Below are 16,992 nucleotides of genomic sequence, written 5' to 3'. Positions count from 1 at the left end.
GCCGCCGGTGTAGCCGCCTCCGCGCCCCCCCGGCCGTCCGGAGCGCCCCGGCCGCTGGTGTATGTGGCGCCTGCCCGGGACGGGCTGAAGCCGGCGGCGGGGCCGGACCGCAGGCGCCGAGCAGGGCGAGCGCGGCCAGGGTAGCCGCCTGCCGCCGAGCCCCGAGCGCCGCTGCTCGCGGAAGCGCTTTCGGCCGGGAGCTGCGGCCGCCGCCAGCAGTTTTCATGTTTGGGATTCAGGAGAATATTCCGCGCGGGGGGACGACCATGAAGGAGGAGCCGCTGGGCAGCGGCATGAACCCGGTGCGCTCGTGGATGCACACGGCGGGGGTGGTGGACGCCAACACGGCCGCGCAGAGGTACGTACCGGCCGCCCCCGCGCGCCCCGGCCCCGGCCCCGGCCGCCGCGCTCCTCACCGGGCCGCTGTCCCTTTCCTCCCGCAGCGGCGTGGGGCTGGCGCGGGCGCACTTCGAGAAGCAGCCGCCCTCCAACCTCCGGAAGTCCAATTTCTTCCACTTCGTGCTGGCGCTCTACGACAGGCAGGGGCAGCCGGTGGAGATCGAAAGGACCGCTTTTGTGGACTTCGTGGAGAAAGAGAAAGTAAGTGCCCGCACACCATCACACCTTCCACCTTTCTACAAGTGGGAGGCGGGCGGTGCCCGCGCGCGGTGGCCCCGCGTGCCCCCCTCGGCGGCGGGGACCGCTCGGCGAGGCGCCCCCGCCGCCGCCACGTGCGGCCGCCCGGGCCACCGCCGAGGGGCTGCGCAACTTCTGCGCGCCCCCGGACTCGCTCGGGGCGAGGAGGACGCTGGGCTTCCAGCGGGAAAGTGACATCACCGCGCCGCTCCCAGCTACGAGTCCTGCCATGTGTGAGGCCGCGGGGCCTCGGTGGCGCAGGGGGACCGAGCGCGGTGGCCGCGCCGGACGCCGATCGCACTAAACGCAATTATTTATCGTTACTTTCAGGAGCCCAACAACGAGAAAACCAACAACGGCATCCACTATAAACTGCAGTTGCTGTATAGCAACGGTAAGTGGCCGCCGCCGCCGCCGCCGCCCGCCCCGCCCGGGCTCGCCCTCCTTTCCCGAGACGGCTAACGGACACAAAGATTGCGAGATTAAAATGACACGGATGTAAACACGAAATCTTCTCGTGGCATAGAAGGAAAACAAAACATAAACGATCAATAAGTCGATGGCACTTCACATGATTAACCGGTGGGGCTCGAAGCAGAAAGTAAAAAGGGGGATCGATATGGGGCTTCAGGAGGACATCACTTTTAAGTGACTTTTTTCAATTTTGCAAATTAATGTTAATTATGGAGATGGGGGCAGCTCCATAAGCGGAGCGGAACTGACTTCCTGTGCACGAGTTTTTGAAAAAAAAAAAAAAAAATCCTCGAGAGACACTAGAAAGAGTTCAAACTCTCACTCAGTTTCCATTTCATGCTTTCTGTTTTCTAAAAATAAATGACCACATGGGCCCACCCGGTGCAGCCACCGGGCCTGCTCGCAGCCTGGCAAATTTGTTGCACCTTCCAGTGCAAACCCTAAGAGTCTTAGAGGTTCCGGATGACGAAAAGAAACTCAGAGCAGGGGAAGCGATTGGGGTTCCCTTTCGCCTCTTAAAGGGCATGGCTGAGTTTTGCTGCATCACGGCCGGCGGCAGCAGCAGCCCCGTGCCCCAGGTGCCCTTGCTAAAATCCTGATGAGAATTTATCCCTGTTTTTTTTGCAGGAGTCAGAACGGAGCAGGACCTGTATGTGCGCCTCATAGATTCAATGACCAAACAGGTGAGAAAGTTTAAGCTTCCACACTACTTTCCACTGTTCAGCTGGGTTGTCCTGGGGTTGAGAGGAGGGCAGATGGGTCTCTGGACTTGTTTTCCACTTGGCTTCCTTGACATGCTAATGAGAATTCCATATTTATTGGAATAAACGATGCGATTGGTAAAGTAGTTACTGTTGTCATCACAATAGGACATATATGCTCTATTAGATGGCTTGTGCGTGGAATCCAATTCTGTCTTAATTAGCTATGGTAATTAATATTTGACAGAGAAATTTCAGGAGGCTCCCCCTCTTGTATATCTTTAAATGTTTCTCTCTCTCTGCTTGGAATCATTTCATTGATATTTTTTTTTTTTTTCTGTAACAAAGGCAACTAAGTCCTTTCCAAAGCCCATTGAGTTGGGCTTGATTAGTTCATTTTTCCCCCCTTTCCGGTGTGATGGTCTAGTAACGCGAGACGTTGATCTGGATTTAAAAGTGAAATGTGTTGGGGTGAAAAGTCACCTTGTTCTCTGCTAGCCCGTCTTCACCTCTCAGCCTCCCCTCTCCATAATTCAAACTCCCAGCTCCAGGGGTCACCCACACCCGTCCATTGCTCTGGGAGCTGCCTCTGTTCCCCTCTCCCACCCTCTGTCATACCTTGTAAATAACATAATTACAAGCAGTTCCTTATTAAATTATTTAACCTGTCTTGGTCAACTTTTCCGATGATAACTGTTGGCTATCAGTAATGTGATTAAGTGCAGAAAAGCACTTCATTGCCTTTTGACAGTGTGCAGTCTGGCTGGTTTTGTGCTGGGTGGTACTGTTGTTTAGTCGTTGTAAAGATCTCCCCCCACCCCCACTTTTCTTAAAATGGTGTTGGGGGAGGGGCAAGTTCCATGCGAAAATTAAATCCACTAGGCACAGATGGATTTAAACTAGACGTCCGAGGTGGGCTTCAGGCTTGGAAATGCAAGTAGAAAGTAGCACCTCCGTTTTTGATGGTAACTTTAGGGGTTGGTGAGCCAAGCAGGACAGGAGTTGGGTGCTTCCTGCAGCCCAGGACGCAAGCTTCCCACTCTCGGCACAGCAGTTAGTTTTTTCGGATTTTACTTCCCCTTTAAAAAGTTGGTCCTGACCTAGGCAACAAGCGCGTTGGATTTTAACGTCTGCAGCGTAAAACACTTTGGTTTTCTCTCAGGGTAAAACCGATCTTACAGGTAAAGTAGTGTCTTTGTCAGAAAGACGGAGGCAGCTGTGTGCCCTTTGGTGATTATTTCACTGGGATTCAGAGAAGCCTCGAAACGGGGCTGCTGGTTGGCAGGGTGCGTCTATTTCCTTTGTACAGGAGGGCTAAATGTTGTCGGAACCGCAGTGGTCTAATTAAGAGGTGGGTGCAGGCAGCCGTGAGTTTCTCTGGTTTGCATAGAGGAGGCGGCTTCGTTTTCAATGTACTCTCATTGTTCATTTAGCCGTGCACCTTTGCAACATAAACAGGGCTGAAAATAAAGGCATTTAATCTCCTCTCACTGACGGGGATGGGGGGGGGGGAGAAGGAAAGAAATAGCCCAGTAACTGATCAAAGAGTCAATGGCGCTGAACCGACAGTTTATGGATTTCTGTTTGTGCTACAAAATAAAAAATAAATCAAATATAAATACGGGAATCCATCGGAGGACAAGCCGGGCTCTGAGAAGTGCCGGCGCCTGCCGCGGCCAAGCGCCCCGCAGCCCCAGACGGCCCATCACTGCCGTGGTTCCCAGCGGATCCGGAGGGAGGCTGGGGCGGAGGGGCTCGCGGGGACCCTTCCCGCTTCCCAGAGGGCAGCCTCGGGCCTTGTCGAGAAAGGGCTTTGTCCGCCTGGAACTGGAGGCAAGTGTGAGAAGTGCCCGAGGAGATTGGAAGTAATTTCCAGATAATTTTCGGTGCCGGGGGGGAGGGAACTGGAGAGGGGACTCCCCTCCCCCTTCCGTGGAATTTTTCTGCCGGGAACTTGCGGCTCTCGGCCCCCGCCCCCTGCCCCTCCCCCAGTGACCTTTCCCCCCGTTTTTTCCTTTTTCTGCGAGGCCGGCGGTGGGGCTGGTGCGGGCGGCCCCCGGCTCGGGTTCCCGGCGGCGGAGCCGGGCCGCGCGCGGTCGTGAGCGCACCTCGGCCTTCGCACCATCTGGCGGAGCCTCTGCTCAAAACCCACCCGAGCGTGTGCGCAGACACTGCCTTTTTACCCGAGAAAAATCATTGTTAGCAGTTTCAAAATAAACACCAGATTGGCCATTAGCACTTTCTTTGCAAATATCATCCGGCGAGGAGCACGTGGCCGCGCGGGCCCGGGCGCCCCGGGGCCCTGAGCACTCCCGGGGGCGCCCGGCGCGGCCACGTGCGGCTGCTGCGCCCCGGGCCCGGCCGCCCACCGCGGGCACCTGGCTCGGGCGGGCAGGCCGGGAGGAGCGGGGCGCGCGGCCGCTGTGGCGGTCGCGGCTCCTCGGCGCCGGCTGTTTGCAGCACGCAGACTGGAACTCCGGCGAGACAATGGCCCGAGGACGCGGCCCGGCGCGGCCAGCCGAGGGGGCCCCGGCGCCCCGAGCCCCTTCGCGCCCTGCGCCCGGGCCTCCCTACCCGCCTCCCCCCACCCCTACTTCCAGCACCCAGCCCCGGCGCGGCCGCCACCCTCCCGACCCCCGGGCCCCGCGCAGGCCCTGCGGGCGCCCGGGAGAGCAGGCCGGCCGCGGCCTAGCCCTGCGCCCCGGGGCGGGCGGGGGGCGGGTGGTGCGGGGAGGGGGCTCTGCCGGGACGGTGGCCCGGCTGGGCCGTGACGCCTCCCCTGGCCCGCAGTGCACCTGCCGCCCGGGAGACCCGCAGCGCCCGGGGCGACTGGGCGCCCAAGCCGCCGGCGCCGCGTAACCCCCGCCTCTGCTTGTCCCCCCCCCCCGCGCAGGCCATCGTGTACGAGGGCCAGGACAAGAACCCGGAGATGTGTCGCGTGCTGCTGACCCACGAGATCATGTGCAGGTGAGCGGCGGGCGCGGGCAGTGGGGGCGCGGGCGGCCTCGGCGCCAGCTGCGTCCACAAAGGACGCTGCCTGCAGGCGCCACCACCCCGCCCAACTTCGGGCCGGGCATCGATTGAAATGCAATCGGCCCGAGTCTGCACCCCGAGCCACCGAGGAGCCCGTTCTCCTCTCTCCCTCCCCGGCGGAGACGACCAGCGCCACCGGCTGCTCAGCAGAGCGGATTAATTCGTGCAGTCAAAAAGGAAAACGGGTCCTGGGTGACGCCTCTGTCCCCGGAGCCGGAGGAGTCAGCGCTGGGACTCATTTTACTGCTTCCTTCGCAAGCACTGGCGTCCCGAGCTCTGCAACTGTCTGTTATTGATAAAAAGGAAACTCTTCTGTACTTATGCCAGCGCTAGCCTATGTGAGAATTGGATTGTGATTCCGTCAGTTAACCTCTTCCCCAGAGTGGCGATGCCTCGTCCATATTGTTGTTAGATTGTGCGCGCGTTCCTTGAGATCTCTGTCAGAAGAGCAGTTTCCCACCTGTTTTTTTCTAAGTACCACCAGAGTCTCACCCCTACATGGCAAATAAAAATGCATCATTGACTTTGCATGTGCGGCATGTGAAACATAGTTGCAAGGCGTAGCAAGGGCCTGGGTCTGCAGGCGACAGTAGCAGGCCTCAGACTCTGAGGGGCATACTCTGCCTGGCTACGGTGCCTGTTGCCTAAATGCCATTTCTGAGCAGACATATTGTTACAGCGCTAATATACAAAAGCTGACTTTTTCTCATATCAGGTAATAAATATAAATTACAACCAATAAAGTGGAATTTCTTTATTATCCACTTCTGCATGTACTGCAATTAACATAGAAAGCGCACAGATGTGATTTAAGCTCTAAGTGGAAGACTGTAGACTTTCTTTAATCACTTTAGCTGTCAGCTTTAAAAGGCTTTATATACTTTGCCAACCATATGGTGTTAATTTAGCTAATTTAGACATGTAACCATTATACAAGTATGCTTTTTTAAAATGCAAGAAGCATAACATTTTTGTTTCATTTCTGCTTTAATTAAAGTTTCAATAACGGAGTTAAGGTGGGCTTAAAGAAGGAACAATGGAAGTTTCTGATAGATTGATGCGTGCCTTTGTGGTGATAATTAATAAATGCCCAAAAGAAATATTGGTTGAAGGTGGCATCTTGCACCTTTTCCAGAAATAACAGCTTGACAATTAGAGGTAAACAAAAGCGGGAGCTGTGAAAAGTTATTCCCAAGCCTCCTGCCTCCCCTTCTCCTCAGTTCATTGCAAAGACAAACACCGAACACGCTTTCCATATTTTAGCATCAGAATTTCTGTAGGAGCCGGGCTGCTCTCCTAGGCTACCAGACACTGTTCAACTTTGTTCCTTCCGGTAGAAACTTACATCACGAGTGTAGCCGCAGAGCACACGAGCTCCCTGGGTTTACGTTTGCCAGACTGCTGTGGTAGGAGAACTTGTTGTCTCTACTCAGACCGCTTTAGTGTCAGGCTTCAAAAAAAAAAAAAAAAAAAAAAATTACAAGTTGGGCATAAAAGGACGCGATGCGTACTGAAACCAGTGTTTACCATTGCTCCACAGCCGGTGCTGTGACAAGAAAAGTTGTGGCAACAGAAACGAAACGCCCTCAGACCCTGTAATCATTGACAGGTAAGGATGACTTCTTCATTTCTCAAAACAAACCCGCAGCAGCAGCCCAGCCCTTTCGCTTGTGCTCGGTTTCTAGCTGCTCCGTTTTTTTGGAGTCTGGTGTGGAGCTCATCTTGCGAGTTGCACCATTTGTTGTCCGCGTGCGTTATCATGCACAGGTGGGTTGACTGGGAAACCTGGTGGCTCGCTCTGTGGGGATTCAGTAATTGCTTGCGAGTTGTCAAGGGAAGCAGTATCATCTGCCACTGCTCTCACTGTGAGGAGCACTTTATGCCTAGAGATTTGCTGGCTTTCAACCCAGAGATATGTCATAAAATGCTTTTTGCTAATTTGTTAACAAGTATTTCATTTTTGCCTTGTTTTTATCTCGGATGATAGCTGAAGTTGAGACTTGGGTGGCGTTGACTGTTGTAATTGTTGCCCAGTGTTAGAATGAATTTAATCTGCTCTCAATTAGCTGCAAAATGTCTCCTAATTTTTTTCCAATTGTGGCTGTCGCTTTATGTCAAGTAGCAAATATGTAACTAACAAACCAAAGTTGTTATAATTGAAACTAATTACACACGCTGGTTACATTTTCCAACATTAATTTCCATAACTAGATGAGCTGTATGCATTCTTTACCTTGCTGCTTTTCATCTTGCGATTTATCATATTCCTTGGGCAACGTCGCATCCTTTTAAGATACTAATCATTAGTCCTAATAGTGCTAACGTGCGTTTGGCATTGCTGTGGTCGAAACAACAAAAACATCCCCTTCCACCCTCCTCTTCCAACACTCACCCAAATCGCTGGCTTTCGGTGACCTGGAGGAGAGGAGGAGTCCTTTCTTCCCAACAGTGGGAGGAACAGTAAGAGGCCCAGTGTGTGATTGACTGCAGATTTCGCAATTGGTACCCAAATCGAATAAATGTTAGGCTTGTACATATGACACCAGTTTTGTGAGGCAGAGGGTTAGACGGTTTTGAAGAGGGGTTGAATTTCAGCAGCTTTCATTACAAAGTTATCTTTTGATCGTGAACTTTGCTGTCCAGTGTCTGAAAAATTAAACCCGGAAAACTCTATGAGTTAAGCCTAAAGAAATATGCACCACCAGTGGAGAGCAATGCTAATGTTTAACTAGCTGGGATAGCTGTTTGCTTAGTGGAGAATGTTCGGTATCTGACAGAGAGGACAGCTCTCTTATTAGTAATCAAATAGGGCTGACCAGTTGTGGCCGTCACTCAGGCAATTGAGAACAAGTTCAACACTTTATAGAACTCCAACTCCAAAAATCAATAGAATTATATTTGTCTTCAGTGTGGTGGCTATGGAAATCGTACGGCCTTGGATTGTCGTCTCGTCACCGAATTCATTTTATTTTGTTTTTGACTGGCTAAAAGTGTTTGAGCAGCTCCTGGAATCTTGTCTGAGCGTGAGATGCCTGAAGAGGCGGTGTGTGTTTGCTGGCAATGCAGGATTGTGAGGCGTGCCTCTTTGGGTTGTCTTCGGTTGGTGAGATGGTGAGATTTTAGAAAGGTGACTTCCTTTTAAATTGTGACGTCGTCAGCACAATAACGGAGGGGTCGTGCCGATTCCACGAACGTTTGGGATACTGTGTGTTCCCTTCAAAATCACGTTGGGTTTGTGTACCATTCAATCATTTATCGACTGTTGATACTGAATACCTTTTAATACTCAGTTTTAATCCACGCGGTGGGAAATATCTTCCCTTGATATGCAGAAATGTCCCCTTTCATTCTTGTCTGGATGCTCTCTTCTATTTGGTTAATTGAAGTGTGTGCCGAGATTACCGAAACCTTTCTAGTCTAAGAGAAGTGTGTGATCATTTGATATTCCAGAAGCGTGAGAGGAGGGGAAAAATGTAAAAACATTTGGCTAATGGGTTTACCAAGTTTATTTGAATAAGGAGGATTGCAGCCCCATTTACGCCTGGCGTAAATGCTTTGGAGGTCTTAATTATTGATGAAAAATCTGCTTGGCTTCTAAATTCAAAGATATGACAATTTTACAGGAATTTTAATCACCTTCCATGTTAGGGATTTTGAGGTAAGGATAGTTTCTTAAGTAATGACAGACAGAACTGAGAACAGACAGGGCTGATGGGGGGGTGGGAGGGAGGGGAGGGTGGGTGATGGGTATTGAGGAGGGCATCTTTTGGGATGAGCACTGGGTGTTGTATGGAAACCAGTTTGACAATAAATTTCATGTATTTAAAAAGAAAAAAGAAGTAATGACAGAATGTACATTTTTAGCATTCTTAAGAGAGCTGTCACTGACAGTGGATAAACACTAATTTTGTTGCCCGATGGAGATGCTCGTGAAACCGTTGCCGTATTGGCTCTTCCTCCAGTTTAAGGTCTGTTTCTAGGGGGAAAGCGAAGAATCTCGTGTTCACTAGGGCAAGTTGTGTTAATCAGAGAAAGAAAAAAAAAAAAAAACAAAACACCTGCAGGAGGGGAACATCTTTAGAGAGGTGCAGTCTTTCACAGCTGAGATGAGTTTCAATTCCATAATGATAGTCATTTCTGGGGGGGGGGGTGTTGCCTCCTAAAATTAGTCGCTCATGTTGAGCTGCTAGCCTGTGCTCCCTCTGGAGTATTGCAGGATAAAAGATCCCATCAGATTGGTGAGTCAGTCTACAGGTCCCCATCAGCAATGTCATCACTTGGTTAGTTGGCTTAAAAAAGAATTATATACAATGTGCTTCGCCAGCTCCTTGTGGCCTTTGGATACATTTAGCAGGTTCTGACCAGATAAGGCATATTTGTCCTGAGGATATAAACCAATAATTCCAACCTGAATTGAGATCAATGGGCCCACATTTGTTCTAACCCACACCGAGCCTCTTCCGGCACGCTGAGACTGCTTCTCTGTGTTATGAGAACAGAGGAGTAAGCTTCCCGCTCTGGCAGGGAAATCACATTCTATAGACTCCGATGCCTTAAATCAATTAATTACACAACTTAGTTGTCTTTCAGAAGCATTAAATACTCATGAACAGCATGGAAGACGCGCTTCAGAGGAAAGAAGGGGGGAAAAGTGAGGATATTTTGTATTATCAAACCCTTTTAATTTACCGTGAAGGTTTCACCTACGTTAACTGTCGTCTTCCTCATAAAACAATGCCAGACAAACATCTTTTATAGCTCTGAAAATACAATTACACCGCAGTTGACGTAAGCTAACGTCACGACTTGTGGGGTAAAGGAAAGGAGAGGCATAACGCTGGGAAGTAAAAGCACGGTCAGTGGACGCGACGGGACAGTGTCCACGGTAGATCGCGATGACCTGTGGGGAGCCAGACGCAGGGAGGGAAAGGTGTGCGTGTGCATACGCACCCACGTACACGTGTGTGTGTGTGTATGTGTGTGTACACATGCATATGTAATTTCTTACGGTGTTCCTGAAAAGGATGGGAGTATCATTTTCCTCATGGAATAATGTTTTCTGGGAAAACACAAAAGCAGATGGTTTTCATTAGGAACACCCATTGTCCACATATCCCAACTATGAACAGATAAATCTCTCTCGTTTCACCCGTACATTCCAAGGGCTGTAAATGATTACAGGATGTCGGTGTGGCTGCTAAACCAGAACCACACTTTGGCTCTCGTGCTCCCCCTGTGCCATCCTGGTGAGCGCGCCCGGGGCCCTCCTGGAGGTGCCCAGCAAGGCACGCGCCCTCGCCTCCCTGGCGCACTTGGCCCCCCTGGGTGGACCGGGGGCGCCCGGGCCCACGTGTTGCAGCCCGCGAAGCGGCGGGCGCCGGGCGCCGTGACCGTCCACGCGGGCCGGGTCGCACGCCGTGTGCTCGCGCGGTGCCGGGAGCGTGCTCGGCGGGGTGGTTCCAGATGGCACCGTCTCAGGCGTCCTGCTCGCTGGCACCTCCGTGGCAGGCAGCGCCCCCTCCCCGGTAAATCTGGCATCGGTCTATAGAGTCGGGGAGACTTCTCATTCCAAGTCTGTCCTACTTTCCTGTCTGGAAGCCAGACATCTGTTTATCCCATTTTCTTTCATACAGAGTTTGGAATAGCTTTAGTTTGGGGGGGGGGGGGATGGGGAGGGAAGTTTTGTCATATTTAACAGCTGTTACAGAATTTCAACCCTGTGGGCTCTGAAAATACTTTTCGGCTGACCTCAGATTTTTATACATAATCGACGTGGGGTTGTAGAAAAATATTATTTACTTAACCTCTCATTGTCTGTGATTTCACATTGTCCTTACTCTGATGTGCTAACTACCAACAATTTTAACTTGCCCCCCCCCCCAGCCTTGCCTTGATTCATTTACACGTTTTAACTTTACACCTTTAAAGTGATTGCAGAACGGTAGCTGAAGACCGATTGGAGATTTTCTTCCTTTCTTTTCTTTCTCTCTCTCTCTCTCTTTTTTTTTTTAGTCAACAGTGTTTCCTTTCACTTCCTGTCACAAAGGTCAAAGAGAGCCGACCTTTGCTGGCGGTCCCCCTCGCTGAATTATTCATGGCATTGACTTTTTGTCAGCACACACAGTTGTGCTCTGGGACATTTTATTCATTTACCTCATTTAAAGCGCCTTTCTGCACCTGTTCAAGTATTAATATCATGTAATTTGGGCCTAATGCCGATTTTGCTGAACACTCATTATATTTTTTATTAGCTATATTTCCAAACGATTATGTATGATTATTACCAAGCCTTACAAACAGCACCGGGCTATTCCCCAGCCCTTTACATCTTCTTGTCAGGTTGTTTTCAGAAGCGGGGAGGATAAACATTTGACCAGACCCACTGTTTTTATTCCTACTCCATCTCCAAGCCGAGAACTTAAAGCTTCCTCCCTCATGGCTTTGCACGAGCGTGATTAAATCCAACTCTGAGGGAGCTGTACAAATGCCAGCATTTATAAGGTCAACGCTTTTGTTAAAAATGCTATGTAAATGAGGATCTGCAAAAAGGGACATTAAATAAAATTAAATTCATTGTCTTCTTTAATGTCATTTACATTTTGGCTAAGCCCCGGCCTGTCAAGGAGGATTTTAAAAATAATTTTAATTACACATCATTCAGGGATCTAGGGTGTTCTATTCAGTAGCATTTGGATGCCCTGCAACACGGAGACTGTTTATTAACTGCCTAAACGACATCACGTCACTTCATCTGCATAACGCGATGAAAACAGTGCAGTTTGGTGTGAACCTTCCCTTCTCGGTTTTCCTGAAGATGGGACTATAATTATCCGCGAACAGGCCTTGGGATCCCGGAGCCCTCCTCTTGCTCTCTGCCGTGGGTTTGAGGCGCGGTGCGGTTCGGGGTCTGTTTGAATACGCTGGGACTTCAGCGGAGGGAAGACCTTGGCCAGGAATTTGGCAACAGGAACACACAGTTGGGATGAATGGATGTGGCTACAAAGAATCTGATTTTGCCTGGCACCGGCCCCATCTGGCTTTGTCACACTCAGGTGTGAATGGCCGTTTTATTCCCTGGCACGCCAGTGGGGAGAGGCAAAAAGTTCATTCATCCCTTAAACATTTTTCCATAAACTTCTGAAAATAAACAGGAGAGGAAGCACTACGTTACTGTCTGACAATGACGTGCTTTCACTTACACAGGGAGACACCAGAAACAGGTCCGACTTTGTTCTCCCCGCCCCCCCCCCCCGGCAGCCCCAGGGTCGGAGGAGAGTCTACATCATACATGCAAAGTCCGTGTGCTGGCTGTCCCCACACGCCACGGTGGTTCGGGGCCACCACCAGGCCCAGCGCCCGCCTCTCTGGTCTAGGCCGAGGAGGCCCGCGGAGATTTATGGCTGTGCCTGGCCTGGGCAAGGACTCCATGGCCAAGCCAGGCAGAGGCTGGGTTTTAAAAGCAGCCACACGCTCGTCATGATTTCCGCAACACTCTCAAACAACTCGGATTCTTGACCGCCTGAGCAAGGAGAAGCCTCTTTGCTGCCTCTGCTGCTGCTGTAAGCAGGAGCCCGGGGCGGCACGCAGGCATGAAAATGCAGGGGGCGGAGGGGAGGGGCTGGAAGCCGGGCCTGTCAGAAGCTATACTCTAGGAGGTATGTTGACGCAAGCCATTCCGTGCCTCTGCGGCAGCCTTATCAGGTGAAAAGCAAAGATATTGCCAGTGCCTGTAATTGTGTTAGGATGGCTTGGATGAATTGGATTACCTTATGGAAAGCCGTCCAAACTCGGGGTTCTGTTACGCATGCTTACAGGAAGCAAATAATTACTCTCTGTGCACCAGCAGATAATTGGGGCTGGCCACAGGCCTTCTCGTGCCGCCGAAGCGGGAGGAGCTGGCCTCGTCAGAGCGTTTAGGAGACAAACCGGGAGGGTGGTGGTCCCTGTGCATGTAGGCGGCTCACGCTGATGCTGTGATTTCGGTTACTTTTCAGAGATGGTGAATAATTTATCAGAATTCAAACTAACAGCGGCAACGGGCGGCGCGTTGGAGGAGATAAAAATTGCACGCTCTAATGATGGAAATTGTCGTTGCAGACAGGAAGTGATTGACAAGTAGGGGTGCAGGAAGTGAAAACTCAAGGAGCTTAGCCGGGGCTTGGGCACAGCTTCTGGAGCTTGTGCTCGGAGAAAATGAAAACCATGCCCTCCCGTTAGCCCGCCAGAACACAAGCCCCTCTTGTTTGTTTATCTACCTAGCAAATCTCCCCAAAACGTTTGTGGTCAAAAGTCTACATAATGAGACATTATGCTGGTATTATTAATGCTTTAAAATAAAAATATGGCTATAATTTAGAAAAATAAGCAGAGGAATTTTATGTGTTAAGGGTTTTTTTTGGGGGGATTGTATTTTATAAGCTTCTCGGTCTTTGGGGGTAACTAGGGTTCATTAAATTGTAGAAAGCTTGAAGAGGCTGTTTTCAAAACTATTTATTCAGCAAACAGTCTGTCCTATCTATCAACATAATAAATGCTATACATTTGCGACCAGTTCGATGAAGGGCACGGTGGGGGCTGGGGCAGGGAAACTGTAACGGGTTGTTTTTGAATCACTGGTTTCCCTTTCCCTTTAAAAACAAAACAAATGAGAACTCTCCCTCTAATTCCTTGGCTGGAAGTTGCTCAGCTAGAAAACACTCCAAATGCACGCGGGGCCGTGGAGCCAGCGGTGGACCGAGTGCCGCGTGTGCGCGTGCACAGGGGCAGCCCTGCTTCCCCCAGTAATTCACTAGGAAATGAGTTTAACATGTGCGGAAAGGAAGGGCTCAGAGTTTGCGTCGTTGGAGGACCCAGAGCCCGGGCCCCGCGGACGGAAGGAGTAGGCTCCAGCTTGCCTCTGCTGGGTGTGGAGGGGAGCTGCTCGCACATCTGGGGAGGAGGCCTCGGTTAGCCCTGACGGGCAGCTCCAGCCGCCCCTGCCTCCGCCTCCCCTTCCTCCCCCACCTCTCCCTGCCCCCTCCCCCCTCCCCCTCCTCCCTCCTCGCTCTCCCCTGCCTCCTCCCTCCTCCCTCCTCCCTCCTCCCTCCTCCCTCCTCCCTCCTCCCTCCTCCCTCCTCCCTCCTCCCTCATTGCCTGTATTTTCCCTTTTCCCTCTCTCTCAGCAGAAGGCAGTGGGGGGCAGGGTGCCGTGTTAAAACAAGACAAAACTTGGGCAGTGTTTAAGGCCCTGAAAACATTTGCCCTCCTGATGATGAAGTTCCAAAGGGGGAAAGACCCGCCTTGGCCTGAGCCCCCATCTCCCCGTCCGAGTAAAGGCTTCAGCAGTGGCTTCCTGCACATCCTCACAGCCCGATGTAAGTTTTCACTGAGACGGAGACTTTTCGCAGGAATGGCCGGTCTGGATGTGGTGGTGTCACTGGAAAACGGGTCTGCAGGCCGCCCCTGGCGTGGGGCCATCCGAGGGTGACCTATGTGTAGCATAAGAGTGTGGGATTCGATTGTAGGCACAGGTGGGCGGCACGCCTTCCCAAGGCACGTGTGGGGGCAGGCAGGTAGGTCACCCTGACTCTAGGTGGGGGACGGGGCCTGCACAGAAGGCGCAGCAGGGAAGGGTGCCCCTTTCACCTCAACGAACACCCGACAAGACCAGCTAGGCATTGGGGAGGGGTCGGGGATGGTCCTGTCCAGTCCTGTTGAGGAAGGGGGGGGCCCTCCCTGAGAAGGCCCTGGGTTTTCTAAGACCTTCAGTATCCGGGGGTGTGGTGTGCAGGTACCCAAATCCCGTCCTGACCAGTTTATGCAGATGTCCTTTCCAAGTTGTTGCCGCTCAGGTCACAGGACCATCCAGCTGTGTGGAATGACATCCTGTGGCCAACAAGAAAGACCAGGAGGCACAAAGCGGGGCTGAGGACGGGGTGGTCACGGAGCAGGGCCACGGAGTCTACACCTGTGGCCAGCGACAAACCACCCCTACTTGGCATTTCCTTCCTCCGCATTTGATATAGATTCCAAGGTGGTCTGAGAGTGCTTTTTGGAAAAATTGATATATTTTTTTTTTTTTTTAAGTGAGCTCTAGGCCCAGGGCTGGTGGTGGGGCTCGAACTCATGATCCCGAGATCAAGAGTCCCATGTTCCCCTGACGGAGTCAGCTGGGCGCCCCCAGACTTCATTTTTTTAGAGCAGTTTTGGGTTTACAGAAACACGAGAACCCGGGCAGAAAGTACAAAGTCTTTCCCATATTCCCGTTTGGTAACGTCTTGCCTTAGTGAGGCACGTTGTTACAATTGATGAGCCAGCACTGATATGTTGTAAGTAAACCGAAGTCTGCTGTTTAGTTAGGGTTCACTCTGGATGCTGTGCGTCCCAAAGGTCTTTTCCTACAACAATGTCATGCAGGGTGGTCTCACTCTCCTAACCATCCTCTATGCTCTGCCTTTTCGCCTCCTCACCCCCGGCCCCGGGCAGACACTAATCTTCATACTGGGCCTGTACTTGTGCCCGCTCTAGAATGTCAGTCATAGAGTTGGAATCACACAGTGTGGCCTTTTCAGATTGGCTTCTTTCACTTAAAATATATTTTAAGAGCCTTCCATGTATTTTTATAGCTTTATAACCACTAATAATACTTTTTGAATTTCTGTTTTTCTGTTTTTTCTTTATGAAAGGTTTCTGGGCAGTGTTTTCCCTTTCATTGACTGTGTCTTTGGAGTAAACTCCCTTACTCGTGAGCTTATCATAGCAGTTAGTGTTTTGGTATTTGGATGTTGTCTGTGGGTTTTTCAGAAGTTTACGTGATCCACCCCCATTTTTGTTTTTAAAACAGCTGGCTCCTTTGCAAAGAAGTGAAAACTTTTTACCGAGACTTTATTTCAGTGGTGTCACTCCATTTTGCTTATTATTTGGGTCCCCACCTCCCACCCCCAGAAATACTTCTTTGGAATATTTAAATAGCACAGGCCATAAAAGGAGAACGGTTAAATTATCGGAAGGCAGAATACTACACTGTGGCCTGAAAATGGAATGAATTCAGCATTCAGCGGAGTTGTTGGCTTTTTTGGTTTAATAAATTAAACTACAAATTTTCCTAATTGCCAAACAAAATGTTAGGCCAGCTTTAGCCATTGCTGACAGTGAAACACAACATAAAACCTGCTGAGAGTTATATGTGGTATTTAATATGAGACAGAGCAACGAAAGGGTTTTATGGCGAAGTATGAATTCACACCCAGAGCATTTGGTTCACATTAGGAGAGGTTTGTAAATCAGATCAGTGTGCCGGGATGGGGTGGTCCCCAGCAACCTCTCTCCTGTCTCCTTCCTGATATTTGGTTATTGGAATTGCTACCAAAGGGATCTCGCCCGTCCATTTCCATTTTCTCAATGAAGCGATTTGTCCTCTGACATCAGGAAGATTGGGTCAGGAAATAAGTGGGGGATTGGATTAGACGTGATGCTCATCCCTACCGTCCGAGGTCACCGGCCTGAGCCGGCCACCGGGCAGCAGCCATCAGTTACCGAGACGTGGGCTGCCCATCGGTCCTTGGCCGGCGGGGACCCCAGGGAAGGTGAGAAGGATCTGGGAAAACTGCTTTCAGGGGAAAAAATGGCAATAACTATCATTTATTAAATTTGACAAGCAGGTTCTAAATATAACAGCCCTTTTCCCAAAGATCATTACTTTGAACAAATAAATGAGTTATGCAAGTTAATAAACGGCTAGGTTCCCCGTCCAGAGGCGTGCCTTTGTGCAGCTCAAAGATACATCCTGCTCTCTCCCGCTGCCCTAACGAACGGCGGATGCTCTCCCGTTTCTGCTGGCCACCGAAGCTTTTGTGTTGGACGCGCTGCTCTTAGCATATAGCGTGCCCACGACAGTCTCAGAAAACGCTTGGCAGTAAAAATAAACTTGCCTTGGTTGAGAACGATATGACACGTGGATGTGCCTTACCGTTTCGAAAAGGCTTTCGTACACGATTGTGAATTAAGCAAGGTCTAGGAGTACATTTAACTTTAAGGGAGGACATGATTTGTCTGCTCCCGTTCTCGCGGTCAGAAGCGTATGTGCTGGGCTGGGGCATTTGTCACGACAAGTGACTTCTTACGTTCCCTGAGACCCCATTATAATTATTCCCAGCAATTAGAGCATCCA

At 50.8% G+C, this 16,992-nt stretch overlaps 1 protein-coding gene across 7 annotated transcripts in view; it reads left to right on the top strand.

Annotated features, from left to right (window-relative positions):
- The first annotated feature begins 173 nt into the window (after window positions 1–173).
- The window catches only part of EBF3 (EBF transcription factor 3), a 116,593-nt gene continuing 99,774 nt past the window's right edge, over window positions 174–16,992 (top strand). For all 7 annotated transcript variants that reach the window (XM_042908485.1, XM_042908482.1, XM_042908484.1 and 4 more), the window contains exons 1-6: window positions 174–358; window positions 444–600; window positions 967–1,030; window positions 1,738–1,793; window positions 4,705–4,778; window positions 6,385–6,453. In XM_042908485.1, coding sequence (XP_042764419.1) covers window positions 225–358; window positions 444–600; window positions 967–1,030; window positions 1,738–1,793; window positions 4,705–4,778; window positions 6,385–6,453 — 554 coding nt within the window. In that variant the 5' untranslated portion in view covers window positions 174–224. The remainder of the gene's footprint in view (window positions 359–443; window positions 601–966; window positions 1,031–1,737; window positions 1,794–4,704; window positions 4,779–6,384; window positions 6,454–16,992) is intronic.

The sequence above is a fragment of the Panthera leo genome, chromosome D2 (genome assembly GCF_018350215.1).
Source record: "Panthera leo isolate Ple1 chromosome D2, P.leo_Ple1_pat1.1, whole genome shotgun sequence".
Taxonomy (NCBI): Eukaryota; Metazoa; Chordata; class Mammalia; order Carnivora; family Felidae; genus Panthera; species Panthera leo.
The sequence above is the reverse complement of the archived record's forward strand: the minus strand, read 5'-3'. Positions and strand labels throughout refer to the sequence as shown.